General features: G+C 46.8%; 1 protein-coding gene across 3 annotated transcripts in view; it reads right to left on the bottom strand.

The window, feature by feature from the left end:
* Positions 1-13,391, bottom strand: part of LOC141156879 (tenascin-R-like) — a 746,139-nt gene that overhangs the window by 104,145 nt on the left and 628,603 nt on the right. For all 3 annotated transcript variants that reach the window (XM_073643379.1, XM_073643380.1, XM_073643378.1), the window contains one exon: positions 1,964-2,053. In XM_073643379.1, coding sequence (XP_073499480.1) covers positions 1,964-2,053 — 90 coding nt within the window. The remainder of the gene's footprint in view (positions 1-1,963; positions 2,054-13,391) is intronic.

The raw sequence follows: 13,391 nt of genomic DNA, 5'->3' as shown, positions 1-13,391 counted from the left end.
AGAAGACCGACCACTGCTGCTGTCTAGCTTATAAACACTGTGCTAAAGCTGGCTGAGATTAGGAGGCATGCTACAGTGTAACAGCATGCTACAGTGATTCTGGCCAGCTTCAAACAGTACTTACAACTAGGGGTGGATATATCATTGGCACAGGGGCCCTAGAGGTAAGGGGGCCCATTTCTACCTCCAAAGTCAGTGCAATTTTGCATTTTTAGCAGTTCTTGGGCTGCAAGGGGCCCATATATTGTTCTTGCACAGGGGGCCTTTTCTGTCTGTGTTCACCAGTGCTTACAACCTCTATAAAAAAGAGCTTGTAACCATTGTGCATATTTAACTGTCTGGCAGAAGTGCTCGGTCTCCAAGGCAACCAGCTGCAAACAATAGAAAAAAAAGTGTTAATATCTCTGGAAAGTGTGAAATTTTTAAAAAACAATGAGTTGCAAAATTTCTCGTATTTAAAAGCTCTGTTTGACAAAGCCTATTTATGAAAATGGGAATAACTCTTTAATTCCTGCCCACAGGATTGCTATGGTAGGAGTGCAACAGCCACGGTTGCAGAGGTCGCGACTACGACTGGGCCCATGCGGATTATGGCCCGTCAATGCCGGCACAAACTTCTACTGGATTTCAGTCCTCGAACGCACAATCAACTGAAGTGTATTGTGCCACAGAGACCAGTCTGGTTCGTGTGTGGCAATACACACTGCCGGTCATTCAGATCAGACGACTGATCCGTGTACATGAAAGAATGAATGGGGCCATGTATCGTGAGATTTCGAGTGCAAACCTCCTTCTTTCAGCAAGGGCATTGATGATGAAACGTGGCTGGGTCTTTCAGCATGACAATGATCCCAAGCACACTGCCAGGGCAATGAAGGAGTGGCTTCGTAAGAAGCATTTCAAGGTCCTGGAGTGGCCTAGCCAGTCTCCAGATCTAAACCCTATAGAAAACCTTTGGAGGGAGTTGAAAGTCTGTGTTGCCCAGCGACAGCCCCAAAACATCACTGCTCTAGAGTAGATCTTCATGGAGCAATGGGCCAACATACCAGCAACAGTGTGTGCCATCCTTGTGAAGAATTACAGAAAACGTTTGACCTCTGTCATTGCCAACAAAGGATATATAACAAAGTATTGAGATGAACTTTTGTAATTGACCAAATACTTATTTTCCACCAAAATTTGAAAAAAAAAATTCTTTCCAGATCAGACAATGGGATTTTCAGGATTTGTTTTCTCATTTTGTCTCATAGTTGAGGTCTACCGATGATGTCAATTACAGGCCTCTCTCATCTTTTTAAGTGGGAGAACTTGCACAATTGGTGGCTGACTAAATACTTATTTTCCCCACTGTATATACCAGGATGTGGCTAAGAATAAGGGACATATATACCAGGATGGCGGATATATATACCAGGATGGGGCCCAGGATAAGAGATATATATACATGGATGGGGCCAAGGATAAGGGACATAAATACCAGGATGGGGATATATATACTAAGATGGGGCCCAGGATAAGGGACATAAATACCAGGATGGGGGATATATATACCAGGATGGGGCTAGGAAGGGGAACATATATACCATGATGGGAGGTATATATACCAGGATGGGGCCAAGATGAGAGACATATATACCAGAATGGGAGGTATATATAACAGGATGGGGTCAGGATGAGGGACATATATACCAGGATACTTTTGGGTAGGGTTTATGAAAACCCACCCCTTCATCGATTGTTTCTGCAAACTTCAGAAAGTTCTGGCAAATTTGAAACTGTTGTAACTTTGCAGGACTGTATTCTACTTTTACCTTGTTTCCAGCATTTCATAAATCACAATGACTCAGGTGTTTTGTGGTTTTAAGCTCATGGATCAGCCATATGAATAGTACATTAGCCGCGATGATGTAGAATTAACAAACTGTCAAACAGACGGCCACTTTTTATGCAATAGATCACTCACCAGTCCGGGCGTTCATTGTTGCCGGCGCGCTCTGGAGATTATCTCGGATGGCAGATATTCCAATTCCGTATTCTGTTCCCGGGATCAAATCTTGGAGAACAGAAGGACACAGAATGATTAGAAGGACAAGGGCTCATCCACTGTCCATCACAGCAAACGACTCCGCACGCCGTCGTGCCTTCATGTGATGCTTTCGCCGTCAAATCTATCTCTCACAAACTGAACCTTTTACACATCTTAAACTCCTGTAATTCCTCTTATCATTCTTCCTGTGTCATGTTAAGAGCAGGATGCGAATTAATCAACTTTTAATCAAATTTTTGTCAGCTGGGTTCTAAACTGATACGCTTTCAAGCGCATAACATGAGCGCAGTGACACCCCGAGAAGAAGATATTAATACGTCTCCTTTTAAGATCCGTGTCACTTAACTCATGATGCGGAGATGGATACATGCACTTTCCTGTACAAAGGCTGCAAAATCGTGAAAAATTGCATCTCTTTGATGTCGTGAAAGTGGCATCTCAGGGCTCAATATCCTTTTTTGATGTACATAGATTTTTTTTTTCCTAAGAAAATAATATTGCATCGAGCAATCTTGTGAAAAGCAGGGATCAGACTCCCATCCACTGGTTTATGAATATTTGCATGTACTTAGTAGCCAGTGTCACACTTCAACGAGTCCTTAACTGTTTCTCAAAGTCACCAATCAAGGGAAGTAGGAACTGGACAGAAATTGAATATTAACCTTTTATTTCCTCTATGACATGAGGCATCAGAGGGTTTTAGCAACCAAATATCTCCGTTGGAAGCAGAATCCTATGGCTGCTGCCATCTATCTCCATAGCCTTCTTCATTATTAGATTAAAGGGTTATTCCCAGGATTGTAAATTATCCCCAATTCATGGTATAGGAGATAACTTACTCCATTCATTGTGCATGTGACTGCCAGAAAGAGACGAGTGCAGCTCTACTATTTCCAGCAGTCCCATAGAAAATGAATGGAGCGAAGGTCATGCAGATGCATCATCGCTCTATTCTGCAGAGCCCCATTCTCAGGTCCTAGAGACCTGTTTTTTTGGATTGCTGGGAGTCCCAGTGGTCAGATCCCCCGCAAACAGAAAATAAATGCCTATTCTATGGATAGGTGATCATTTACTATCATAGGAATATCTTTTAAAGGTTCCCATACACAATAGAGCACAGTTGCTTGACCTGCCAATTTTGTATGGAGGTCCAAGAGACCTGATTTTTTGAATTGCTGGGAGTCCCAGTATTTGGACCCCCTGCGAACAGAAAATTATCCCCTATTCTAAGGATAGGGGATCATTAACTATCATGGGAAAATCCCTTTAAGATTCCATACACATTAGAGCACAGTTGCCTGAACCTACTGATTTTGGCTGGACCGGTCAGGTCCCAGAGACCTGTTTTTGTTTTTTATTACCGAGAGTCCCAACAGTCAGATCCCCTGCAAACAGAAAATTATTCCCTATTTTAAGGATAGGGGATAATTTACTATCATGGGGATATCCCTTTAAGGTTCCCATACACATTGGAGCACAGTTGGCTGAATCTGCCGATTTTGGCTGGACCGGTCAACTATCGTATGTGTATAGGGGCTTCAGCACTAACGGATAATGTCAAGGGAAAGATCAGACATGTTGAATTTCAATATGTCAATCTTTTTGTTCTCAAGGAAAAAAAGCTGCTGCCAGGGGTCTCTGGCAGTGTCTTAATTACCTCTCCGGTACAGCACATATGAACACTCGGCTGAACCGAGCATCCCTGTTCAGGAGAGATAGCTGTCTGCCAAATGAATGTTCAACCAACAGTGATTGAAGGACCCTTTCACTTGTTCGAGAAGCAGTTTGTGCCCCAGAGCTGTTCTTCTTAACAGGAAAAAGTATATTCTGACCATTGTGAATTATTTTTCACGGTATGAAACCGAGTGGCTGCAGGGGAAAAGCACAGCTACGCTGCACATGATCATCAGGGGTTATGTAGCACCCTGAGGGTTCGGCTGCTACAGGGGTATTGCACCTCAACCCAGAGGTGTGATATTCCACTCCCGGGTAAGGATGGAGTGTGGATCTGAGCTCGGTAGGCTGCATGCACTACACACATCCCATTTCCGAGGAGCAGACCGACGGTACTCCCACTTAGAAATGTGCAGGTACGACCGAGTCTGTTCCTGGCTGGAGTGGGAGGGGGGTGGTACATCCCAAGTAGTGTAGGGGCAGATAGGGGGAGCAGCCTGGGTAAAGATAGGAGCTCATTGGGTGCTGGTCGCCTGAGCTCACACATAGAGGGTGTATATAAGGTGGGCACCAACTAAGAACAGGGTCAGTTGCAGAGAGAAAGTCAGGAGCAGAGGAGAAGAGAGACCCAGAGTGAGAGAGGAGAGAGAGAGAGACTCAGAGGCACAGAAGAAAAGGACTCTAAGACCCCAAACTAAATCCCCGGGTGAAGAGTCGGCATCAGGGTACCGGAACCCAAGCTGGTGAGGGTAAAAACATTCCCCAGCCAGAGACCGGAGACCGTGGGCAGCGTTTGCCACGGTCACCCACCACATCCACCACGAAGGCATACCACGAGGAGGGTCAGGGAACCCAAGGCCAAGGGTGTCCCAACAGAAGGCCCGAGGGAGCTGGACCTGGGTGGATCAATAGTGGGGACGGCCAGAGAAAGGACTGAAGGAGAGCTCAGGGTCACGCTCCGGACTTATTTGGGAGTTGGCTGGATCCAGAACCTGGTGGACGCAGCACGGCTCGGGAGGTCACTCGAAGCTGGGGTGACCAGAACATCAGCAGTGAGTAAAACAATCTAAACTGCATAACCCGACTCTGTCTCTGATTGCCGTCTACACTGCATCACCACAACTCCCATCCTCTGCACCTGATCCCCTGAGGCTATACCCCACCCGTTGGGGGTTATACCATCACCAGCTGCACCTACAACATCAGCCTCAGCGGACCCTGCTGCAGCGGCGGCCATAGTGACCGCAATACAACGGGTGGCGTAGTCGACAATAAAGAACTTAATAACATCTGTAGGACTGCCACATACAACTGAGTTTGACACCCTGGGCACGGACCGGGTCACAGCCACTCGGAAGACTACAACCCCCATCTGATCCGGCTCCGGATATTCCCCATAAAGAATATGGCCCAGGGGGCGCGTCAACTTTGGCGTAGTCGGCAGGATTACGTGCCCGCAACACCCGGGTACTGCGTGCCTGAAGAAAAGTGCAAGTTTACCTCAAAAAGAAGTCTCCTGCCGGTTCCGGAGGGTCCCCGCCATCGGACTCCATCACAGGTCGATTCCCGCCGGTTGTCCGCCATTAACAGCGTTTTCCCGCCATCTGCAGAGTTTCCCGCCACTGGGAAGCGATTCCCGCCATTTCCAAAGGTTTCCCGCCTTGTCAGAGCGGACGCCATTATGGGCGTGCCAGAGGATGGCAAGAGGCCACCTCCCATCGTGGGCCAGGACCGAAAATGGCGCCAAAAGTGGAAACCGCCCCCACCAACAGAGACTGTGATGCTAGAGGTGTCTGTCATCGTGAAAGAACAGCCCCTGGAGCTGACAATCACCAAGTGGCCCCGGGACCGCCCTCGAGGTGGGAGGAGACGAAAGGAGAGAACAAAGATGGGTGCCGCCTGGAGCAGTCTGGAGCGAGCGCACCCGGAGGCAAGAAGCCTGGAGAAGAGTTTCGGAGGAGCTCACCCGGAGATGGCCAGAGAGCAGAGCAGCACCGGCCCGCTGGCCAGGAGCCTGCTGGAAGAAGAGCAGAGCAGCACCGACCCGTTGGTCAGGAGCCTTCTGGAAACAACGACCCCACTAGGCCTAGTGGAGGTCCTAGCACAGCTCCCCCGAGACCGGGAGTGTGCACAGACCGCTCTGGAGGGCCTCGCAAGGAGGATGGCCCGGGTGCAGCGAGAGACGTTGGCGGAGTGGAGCCGTGAGATGGCCCAGCAGACCGAGACCTGTCAGCGGAGCACGCCACCCGAGACGAGGAAACAGACCGCCTCTGAGGATGGCGCGGGAGGATTGAAGGCCGGAGACGGCGCCGAGAAGGGAGCCGAACGAATGGAGGCAGGTAAAGGGGACGTCTCTACCCCAAACCGGGAAACCGCGTACCTGCCCCAGCTCCCCGTCGCAGAGCCCGAAGTCTATCCTGCCGTGCCCGTCGCTGCAACGTCACCGCCGCAGACTAGGCCTCAAACGGGAGCCGCGACCCCTGTGACGTCACACGCCTCGACCCCGGGCGTGACCAAGCAGGAAGTACCACCAGCCTGGTCGCAAGGCCTAGTACCCCCGGGCGCCGCAATACCAACAGCGCCCCCTACCTCCGCGGAGCCCCCGGCCTGGTCGCAGGGCCAGGTAGCCCAGGGCGCCGCCGTCCTGACGGTGCCCTTCACCTTCCAGGTGCCCCAGGCCTGGCCGCAAGGCCTGGGCAACCCGGGCGCCACCACCACCGCGCCCGCACCCGTAAAACCAAGGGTGCCGCGTCTGGGAGAGGACTTGTTTGCCCAGCACACGTGGCCGGACGGACAGCCTTTCATCTGGCCCCAGAGATATTATGAACTGGAGCACCAGAGGAGAGTTAGGGCCATGTGTGCACCCCTGATTCCGGCTCCGAAGCCCGTGATAAGGATCTCGCCCCCGCTTGAAGAGACCCAATTTGAGTGGGACCCCACCGGAGAAGACCTAATGGGGTTCACTCAAGAAACCAGGGCAGCTGCAGCGGATCGTGCTGAGTGCTGCCGACAGCAGCTCGAGGAGTTTGCGAGGGAGCGGAGAGAGAGGCGGGTCCGGGAACAGCAAGCCCAAGTAAGGAGCGCCGAGCAGAAGAGCCGAACCAGGAGGGACCCCCGTGCAGCGCACAGTCCCCGCACCACCGGGACTGTAATTAAGTTCAACATGCAGCATGGGTGGGGCTTCATCAGAGACCACAACACCCCCGGCGACGTCTTTGTCACGCGCAGAGATGTGGAGTCCCATCTGCCGGAGGGGCACAGAGGTCGTGACCTTTATATCGGGGACGAGGTCACCTTTACCCGGCACAAGTGTGCCAAAGGACCTTACGCCCTCCATGTGCATCGCCTGACAGAGGAGGAGCTGCGGTGTGAGGAGGAAGAGCAAGAGGATCCGGACGGGTCTGAAGCTGAGATCCCCAAAGAAGGAGCAGGAGGAAGACGTTGTTGAGTACAGCGGAGTAGGTGCTGTAAATAGTTACCCGATCGGGGTATAAAGAAACTGTTACTGCAAATATAGTCCCCGTTGGGACCAGCTGAGTGAACTGTTTACCCGTTTACCCTTAATCCCACAGGCTGAGGACTGTGAGCAGCCATTCCTTTCCCCTCCTTAACTGGCCGAGGACTGAGAGCGGCCATACCCTTGTAAATAGTTGCGCGTCCTAAAGCGCCCCCTACCGGTTTTATAGGAAAACCAGTTTTTCTAAGAGACTGTTGCACTTTACCCGGTCACACGTTGCACAGTGACCGGAGGAGGAGCCTGAGACGACGAGAAAGTTTTATCTGCTAAGATATGTTATTTATATAATGTTTTATATGTTTTATATGTTTATAAAAATTTGTATGTTTTGGTGTTTATGTCTTACAGCCCGAGGACGTGCTGTGATTTACCAGGGGGGAATGTAGCACCCTGAGGGTTCGGCTGCTACAGGGGTATTGCACCTCAACCCAGAGGTGTGATATTCCACTCCCGGGTAAGGATGGAGTGTGGATCTGAGCTCGGTAGGCTGCATGCACTACACACATCCCATTTCCGAGGAGCAGACCGACGGTACTCCCACTTAGAAATGTGCAGGTACGACCGAGTCTGTTCCTGGCTGGAGTGGGAGGGGGGTGATACATCCCAAGTAGTGTAGGGGCAGATAGGGGGAGCAGCCTGGGTAAAGATAGGAGCTCATTGGGTGCTGGTCGCCTGAGCTCACACATAGAGGGTGTATATAAGGTGGGCACCAACTAAGAACAGGGTCAGTTGCAGAGAGAAAGTCAGGAGCAGAGGAGAAGAGAGACCCAGAGTGAGAGAGGAGAGAGAGAGAGAGACTCAGATGCACAGAAGAAAAGGACTCTAAGACCCCAAACTAAATCCCCGGGTGAAGAGTCGGCATCAGGGTACCGGAACCCAAGCTGGTGAGGGTAAAAACATTCCCCAGCCAGAGACCGGAGACCGTGGGCAGCGTTTGCCACGGTCACCCACCACATCCACCACGAAGGCATACCACGAGGAGGGTCAGGGAACCCAAGGCCAAGGGTGTCCCAACAGAAGGCCCGAGGGAGCTGGACCTGGGTGGATCAATAGTGGGGACGGCCAGAGAAAGGACTGAAGGAGAGCTCAGGGTCACGCTCCGGACTTATTTGGGAGTTGGCTGGATCCAGAACCTGGTGGACGCAGCACGGCTCGGGAGGTCACTCGAAGCTGGAGTGACCAGAACATCAGCAGTGAGTAAAACAACCTAAACTGCATAACCCGACTCTGTCTCTGATTGCCGTCTACACTGCATCACCACAACTCCCATCCTCTGCACCTGATCCCCTGAGGCTATACCCCACCCGTTGGGGGTTATACCATCACCAGCTGCACCTACACCATCAGCCTCAGCGGACCCTGCTGCAGCGGCGGCCATAGTGACCGCAATACAACGGGTGGCGTAGTCGACAATAAAGAACTTAATAACATCTGTAGGACTGCCACATACAACTGAGTTTGACACCCTGGGCACGGACCGGGTCACAGCCACTCGGAAGACTACAACCCCCATCTGATCCGGCTCCGGATATTCCCCATAAAGAATATGGCCCAGGGGGCGCGTCAGTTACAGTGACCAGATCCATAGTGATCAGCTAATGGATTGGCCGGCTGCGTAAGAAAAGACATCTACATATACACATATATATTATATACTGCAGACATAAGAAAACTGTAAAACATGTTGTAGACAGATGGGATAATACACAGTGATGTCATTTGATGCAGTTGATGAATTATAGACAGTGATGTCAGGAAAGTTAATGAATTCCGTCACATTGATTTATCTCTCTTGCATTTCCCTCCATGCCCGGTAAAACTTTGCAACACTTTCTGCCGAATCTTTTGTAATGTGCAAATGGATATATTTTTAGAATGTTGAAATATCAAGAGTAGTTAAAAAACTGCTGAAAACAAATTAAAGTCCTGTTAGATTTTGAGATAAATCTTTTGGCTGACAATCTGGGTGAGCAGCTTTAAGCCACAAGGTCATTAATCATACAAGAAGATGTTCACAACGTGAGCCAATGTACTAGGTACTGTAACGAGGAATCTGATCCTGGACCTTGATAAATGGTTTTCTCTCCAGTTCTGCTCAGGTCTCTCCGAGGCGCTTTATACGCTGTATATCGCAATAAAGACAATTTATACCAACACCGGCATTCCTTACAATACTGCACCATCAAAACCAGTCACGGTTGTCAGGAATACAATAACACATCATATAATCAGGTCGACACTTTCAGCTGCTTCTTAATATAGCATTCACTTAGATCATGAAAGTCGGTTATATCTTTTCCTAGGCAGTATCTGCAGGAGAAAGGGAATATTTCTGTCTTAAATGCATCTAATTCACATAGAAACATCAAATTGTGATTGCGAATAAATAGTTTAAATCATAACTATGTCAATTTGTCATCAACAGCCATTGTCCTAGACCCTTGTGGAGGACGGGTGATGGACAGGTGGCCCCATAGAGGACCTTCCAATTACCGCAATATCATGCCCCATCCACAGCATGGCCAATGAACGTCACGGGGGTATCAAGTGTGACAGACAGTCGCTCTGGATCCAGCTGTAGAAGGTAACTGTGCTTGGCATTGCAGACACCTTCTTGATCTCTGTAGTGTAGTGATATCCTCCTCCCTTTAGGACCCAGCAGCAACTTCCACCTTCTGCTGCTAATTGACACACCCTTATTTGGTAGTTAAAAACTCTCAGTGTCTCAAAAGAGTCGCCGGTGATAGTTCTATGTTCCACTGTCCATGCCTGGAGTACTAGTAGTCAGCTAATTTCTTCTTGGACTTCCCTTGGAGGACAGTTGGTGTTATCTCTCTGGTGTCTTCTCAAGCTAAGTTTATTTGTTTACCCTGTTGTCTTTAGTTACAGTGGGGCCTGACTAGTGTTCACCCTTTCCCCTCCCTACCTAGGGTCTAGCTCTAGGGACATTCAGGGATTAGGTTTCCTGCTCGGCGATAGGTGCCGAACCTATATAGGGACGATAGGGTAGGCAGGGTGATATAAAATCTGCCTAGGGGTCTCCACTTCCCCTTTCCTTAGTTATTGGGCTAACTTTCCCCTCTTCCCATCATTGTACACTTGTTTTTTCTCTCACCTTGTGTGACAATGAAGTCCTGTAGCTGGCAAGGCCATCTGACTCAGAGCAGAACATTTGCTAAGGGGTGAGAAGAGAAATGTAGCCTCCAAAATAGTAGTGTGGTTAAATATGTCAAATCCCTTAAAGCCATCCGCAATACATTTATGATCTTTCTTTTCCTGCCAGAGTTGGGTAGAGTCAGAGGCCCTCAATTCGCAAGTGATTTGGCCAATCTTACGTAATTTTTTATGGCCGAGCCAACTGCTCCCTAATGTGTGTGGGTACTTTAAATTGGACTGTGATCTCCACAAGACGAGGTGGACATCAAAATTCCCATTATCGTTTATGAAAGCTTGGTTCGATAGATCATAATCAACATAAAACTAGTCTTTATTTAATCTTTCCATTGTGAGAAGGCAACTTAATACTTTGGTCTGTGAACAAATAAGAGTTTCCAAAAGCTTTTGTGGAGAAAGAAATAGATGGCAAAAGGGAGCATAGTTTGTACTAAAACAACCAAAAACTGGACATCTGAGATGTAGGGGGAGGATTTATGGGCTGGTTAGTCTAAATGTGAGATATTTGGAATGACCAGAAGATATTATGAAGATCACCAAAACAAGGAGATCCTTTAAGCCAGGGGTAGGAAACCTCAGGCCCGTGGTCCATTTACGACCCTCGATGACCTTTTATCTGGCCCCTGGGCAGATTCCCAGGGACCACAGTGCTTGGGCCGGCAGCTGTATTTTGCTGGCCATGGGCCATTAATTTCTCCTTGCTCTGTGAGCACACGCAGTGTTCACTACTGAACACTGAGGTGCGTGCAATGAATGATTACGTCCTGACACCTGGACGTACTTTGTGGGAGGCGTTAGTGCACAATTTGTACGGCCCCTGAAGGATGGTATAAATGTCCAAATGGCCCTCGGCAGATAAAAGATTCCCCACCCCTGCTTTAAGCCATATCTATAACTATGACAAAACTGACAGAAGATGTAAAGAATCTCCAGGTGTTTTAAGAACAGAGTCTTTAAGACTCGCCAACTGCAGAAACTAGATCTCAATCGGTAATTTGTTTGGAATTGCTTGGACTGGGGAAAGCCAGAAAAATCCACTAAACGTTTATTGAAACCCATACACCTTAGATATCTGTCAACTGAACGATAGTTTTGTTGACAGCTATTTTTCTTGACTCTTCCATGTATTATGAATTGGTAATAAGGCTTTAAAAGGTAACTAACTTTTTTTTTTATTTAAAGAAGCACTCCTCCCATCAAAGTTTTTATCCTCTTAATATATTGCAATCATCATATTATATAGCACTGCGTACTTACAATTGCTCATTTTGAATTTCTACCCTGTTAATTCTTCTCTTTTCTCTGATCTGTGTAGAAAAAGGAATTCTCTTTTCCCTGCATGAGTCATTCCCCTTTCCAACTCTTGACCCAGCTGCTTGACTCCTCCCCCCCTGCTAGGGACTTTTGTAGTGATGATGACTCACATAGAGAAAATAGATTTTCCTGTTTCTAAATGGAGCTTAGAAGGGAAAGAGAAGAATTAACTTGGTAGAAAGGCAAAATGAGCAATTGTAAGTGAACAGTGCCATATAATGTGATGGCTGCAATATATTAAGTTGATAAAAAAAATTATGGGTGTTCTTTAATTATTGATCAGTCTTTGCTAAATTATAAACATTTGTAATATACTCCATTTTGTTATCTTGCTGTTTTAACTGTCTTCTTCATGCCTTTAGAGTAGATGTTTTGAACTGCAAGTCCAACAAATATCAATACTCCAATGTGAGTGTCTGTAATCCCTTTGTCCATGTTCAGAAGGTAAGAGAGTTTGTAAATAGTGTTAAAGCATGGGACAGGGGAGCAGAAAAACTCACACTGGGTTACAGATATTTGCAGTTCAAAACAGCTTCTCTAAGTGCAGGAACAAAGCAGCGGAAACAGCACTTTCAGCATGGAGTTTGAGAGAAAGGGAAACAAGATAAAGTAATGGAGAACATTTCAAAGAATAAAAAATTCACACAGACTGATCAATAATTAAATAAATAAAAAAAAAGTTTAGTTACTCTTTAAGATTGAACTTGTTCAAGAGTTTACAAGAAGCCTGAAAAATCTCCTTGAAAATTTCCTTGCAAGAGAAAAAGTGGCCGAAAAAGACTTAAAGTAAAAGAGTGGAAACTGTAAAGTTAGTTGTTGAGGTTTCTTTTTTACTATTCTGCTAAATATTTGTTTTCAGCCTTTTTTTCCCGAAGCTATAGGATTAATGACTGTTTTGGTTGTTTTGACTGGAAATTAATGAAATCTTGGTCTCTGACGTCTGCACAGTGCTGTACAGTGTTACGAATTTTGATAATCTTATTTAGCAGAACTGTCACATCTTGAAGGCTAGATTAAGATTAGTATCTCAAATTATTCGTTAAGCAACCTTTGAAAGATATAAGATATTCTTCAGAGGTTGCTTAGAGAATAATTTGATGCGTGAAGTGGCTAGATGGTAATTGGGAAATTCGATTAGCGTTGCCTGCCTGCTGAAAAATGATAATTATAAAACTACAAGTAATATATATATATATATATATATATATATATACATATATATATACATATATATATATATATATATGTATATATGTATATATATATATATATATATATATATATAGGCCAAGTTTACTCAACTGAATTTAGCCACAATCCTATTTCTTTTTAAGGTAAATATGGAAAGAATTGTCAAAACTGGAAGTAGTAAAATGGAAGACAAGAATGGGTCCTTTTTTTTAAAAAAAAAAAGGTCTTGTTTTCGGGAAACAGATTTTTTTCTTGTTGACGGGCTGAGCCTGATATTGCAGGTCATTTGCATTGATTCTTTTTAAGCAACAGCGCCACTCTTGTCCAATGGTGATGCCAGGTATTGCAACAGAGCCTTATTCACTTGTACGTGTAGATGTGTTTATTGAACTAGATTATCTGACACCATCGCTCAGTCTCAATGAAGAACTGACAGCCCCATTAATCTTTATGAGACAAAATAGCCAGGCGTAA

Source organism: Phyllobates terribilis, unplaced genomic scaffold, assembly GCF_046119375.1.
Source record: "Phyllobates terribilis strain yellow unplaced genomic scaffold, ASM4611937v1 Scaffold_8__6_contigs__length_399053987, whole genome shotgun sequence".
Classification (NCBI taxonomy): Eukaryota; Metazoa; Chordata; class Amphibia; order Anura; family Dendrobatidae; genus Phyllobates; species Phyllobates terribilis.
The sequence above is the reverse complement of the archived record's forward strand: the minus strand, read 5'-3'. Positions and strand labels throughout refer to the sequence as shown.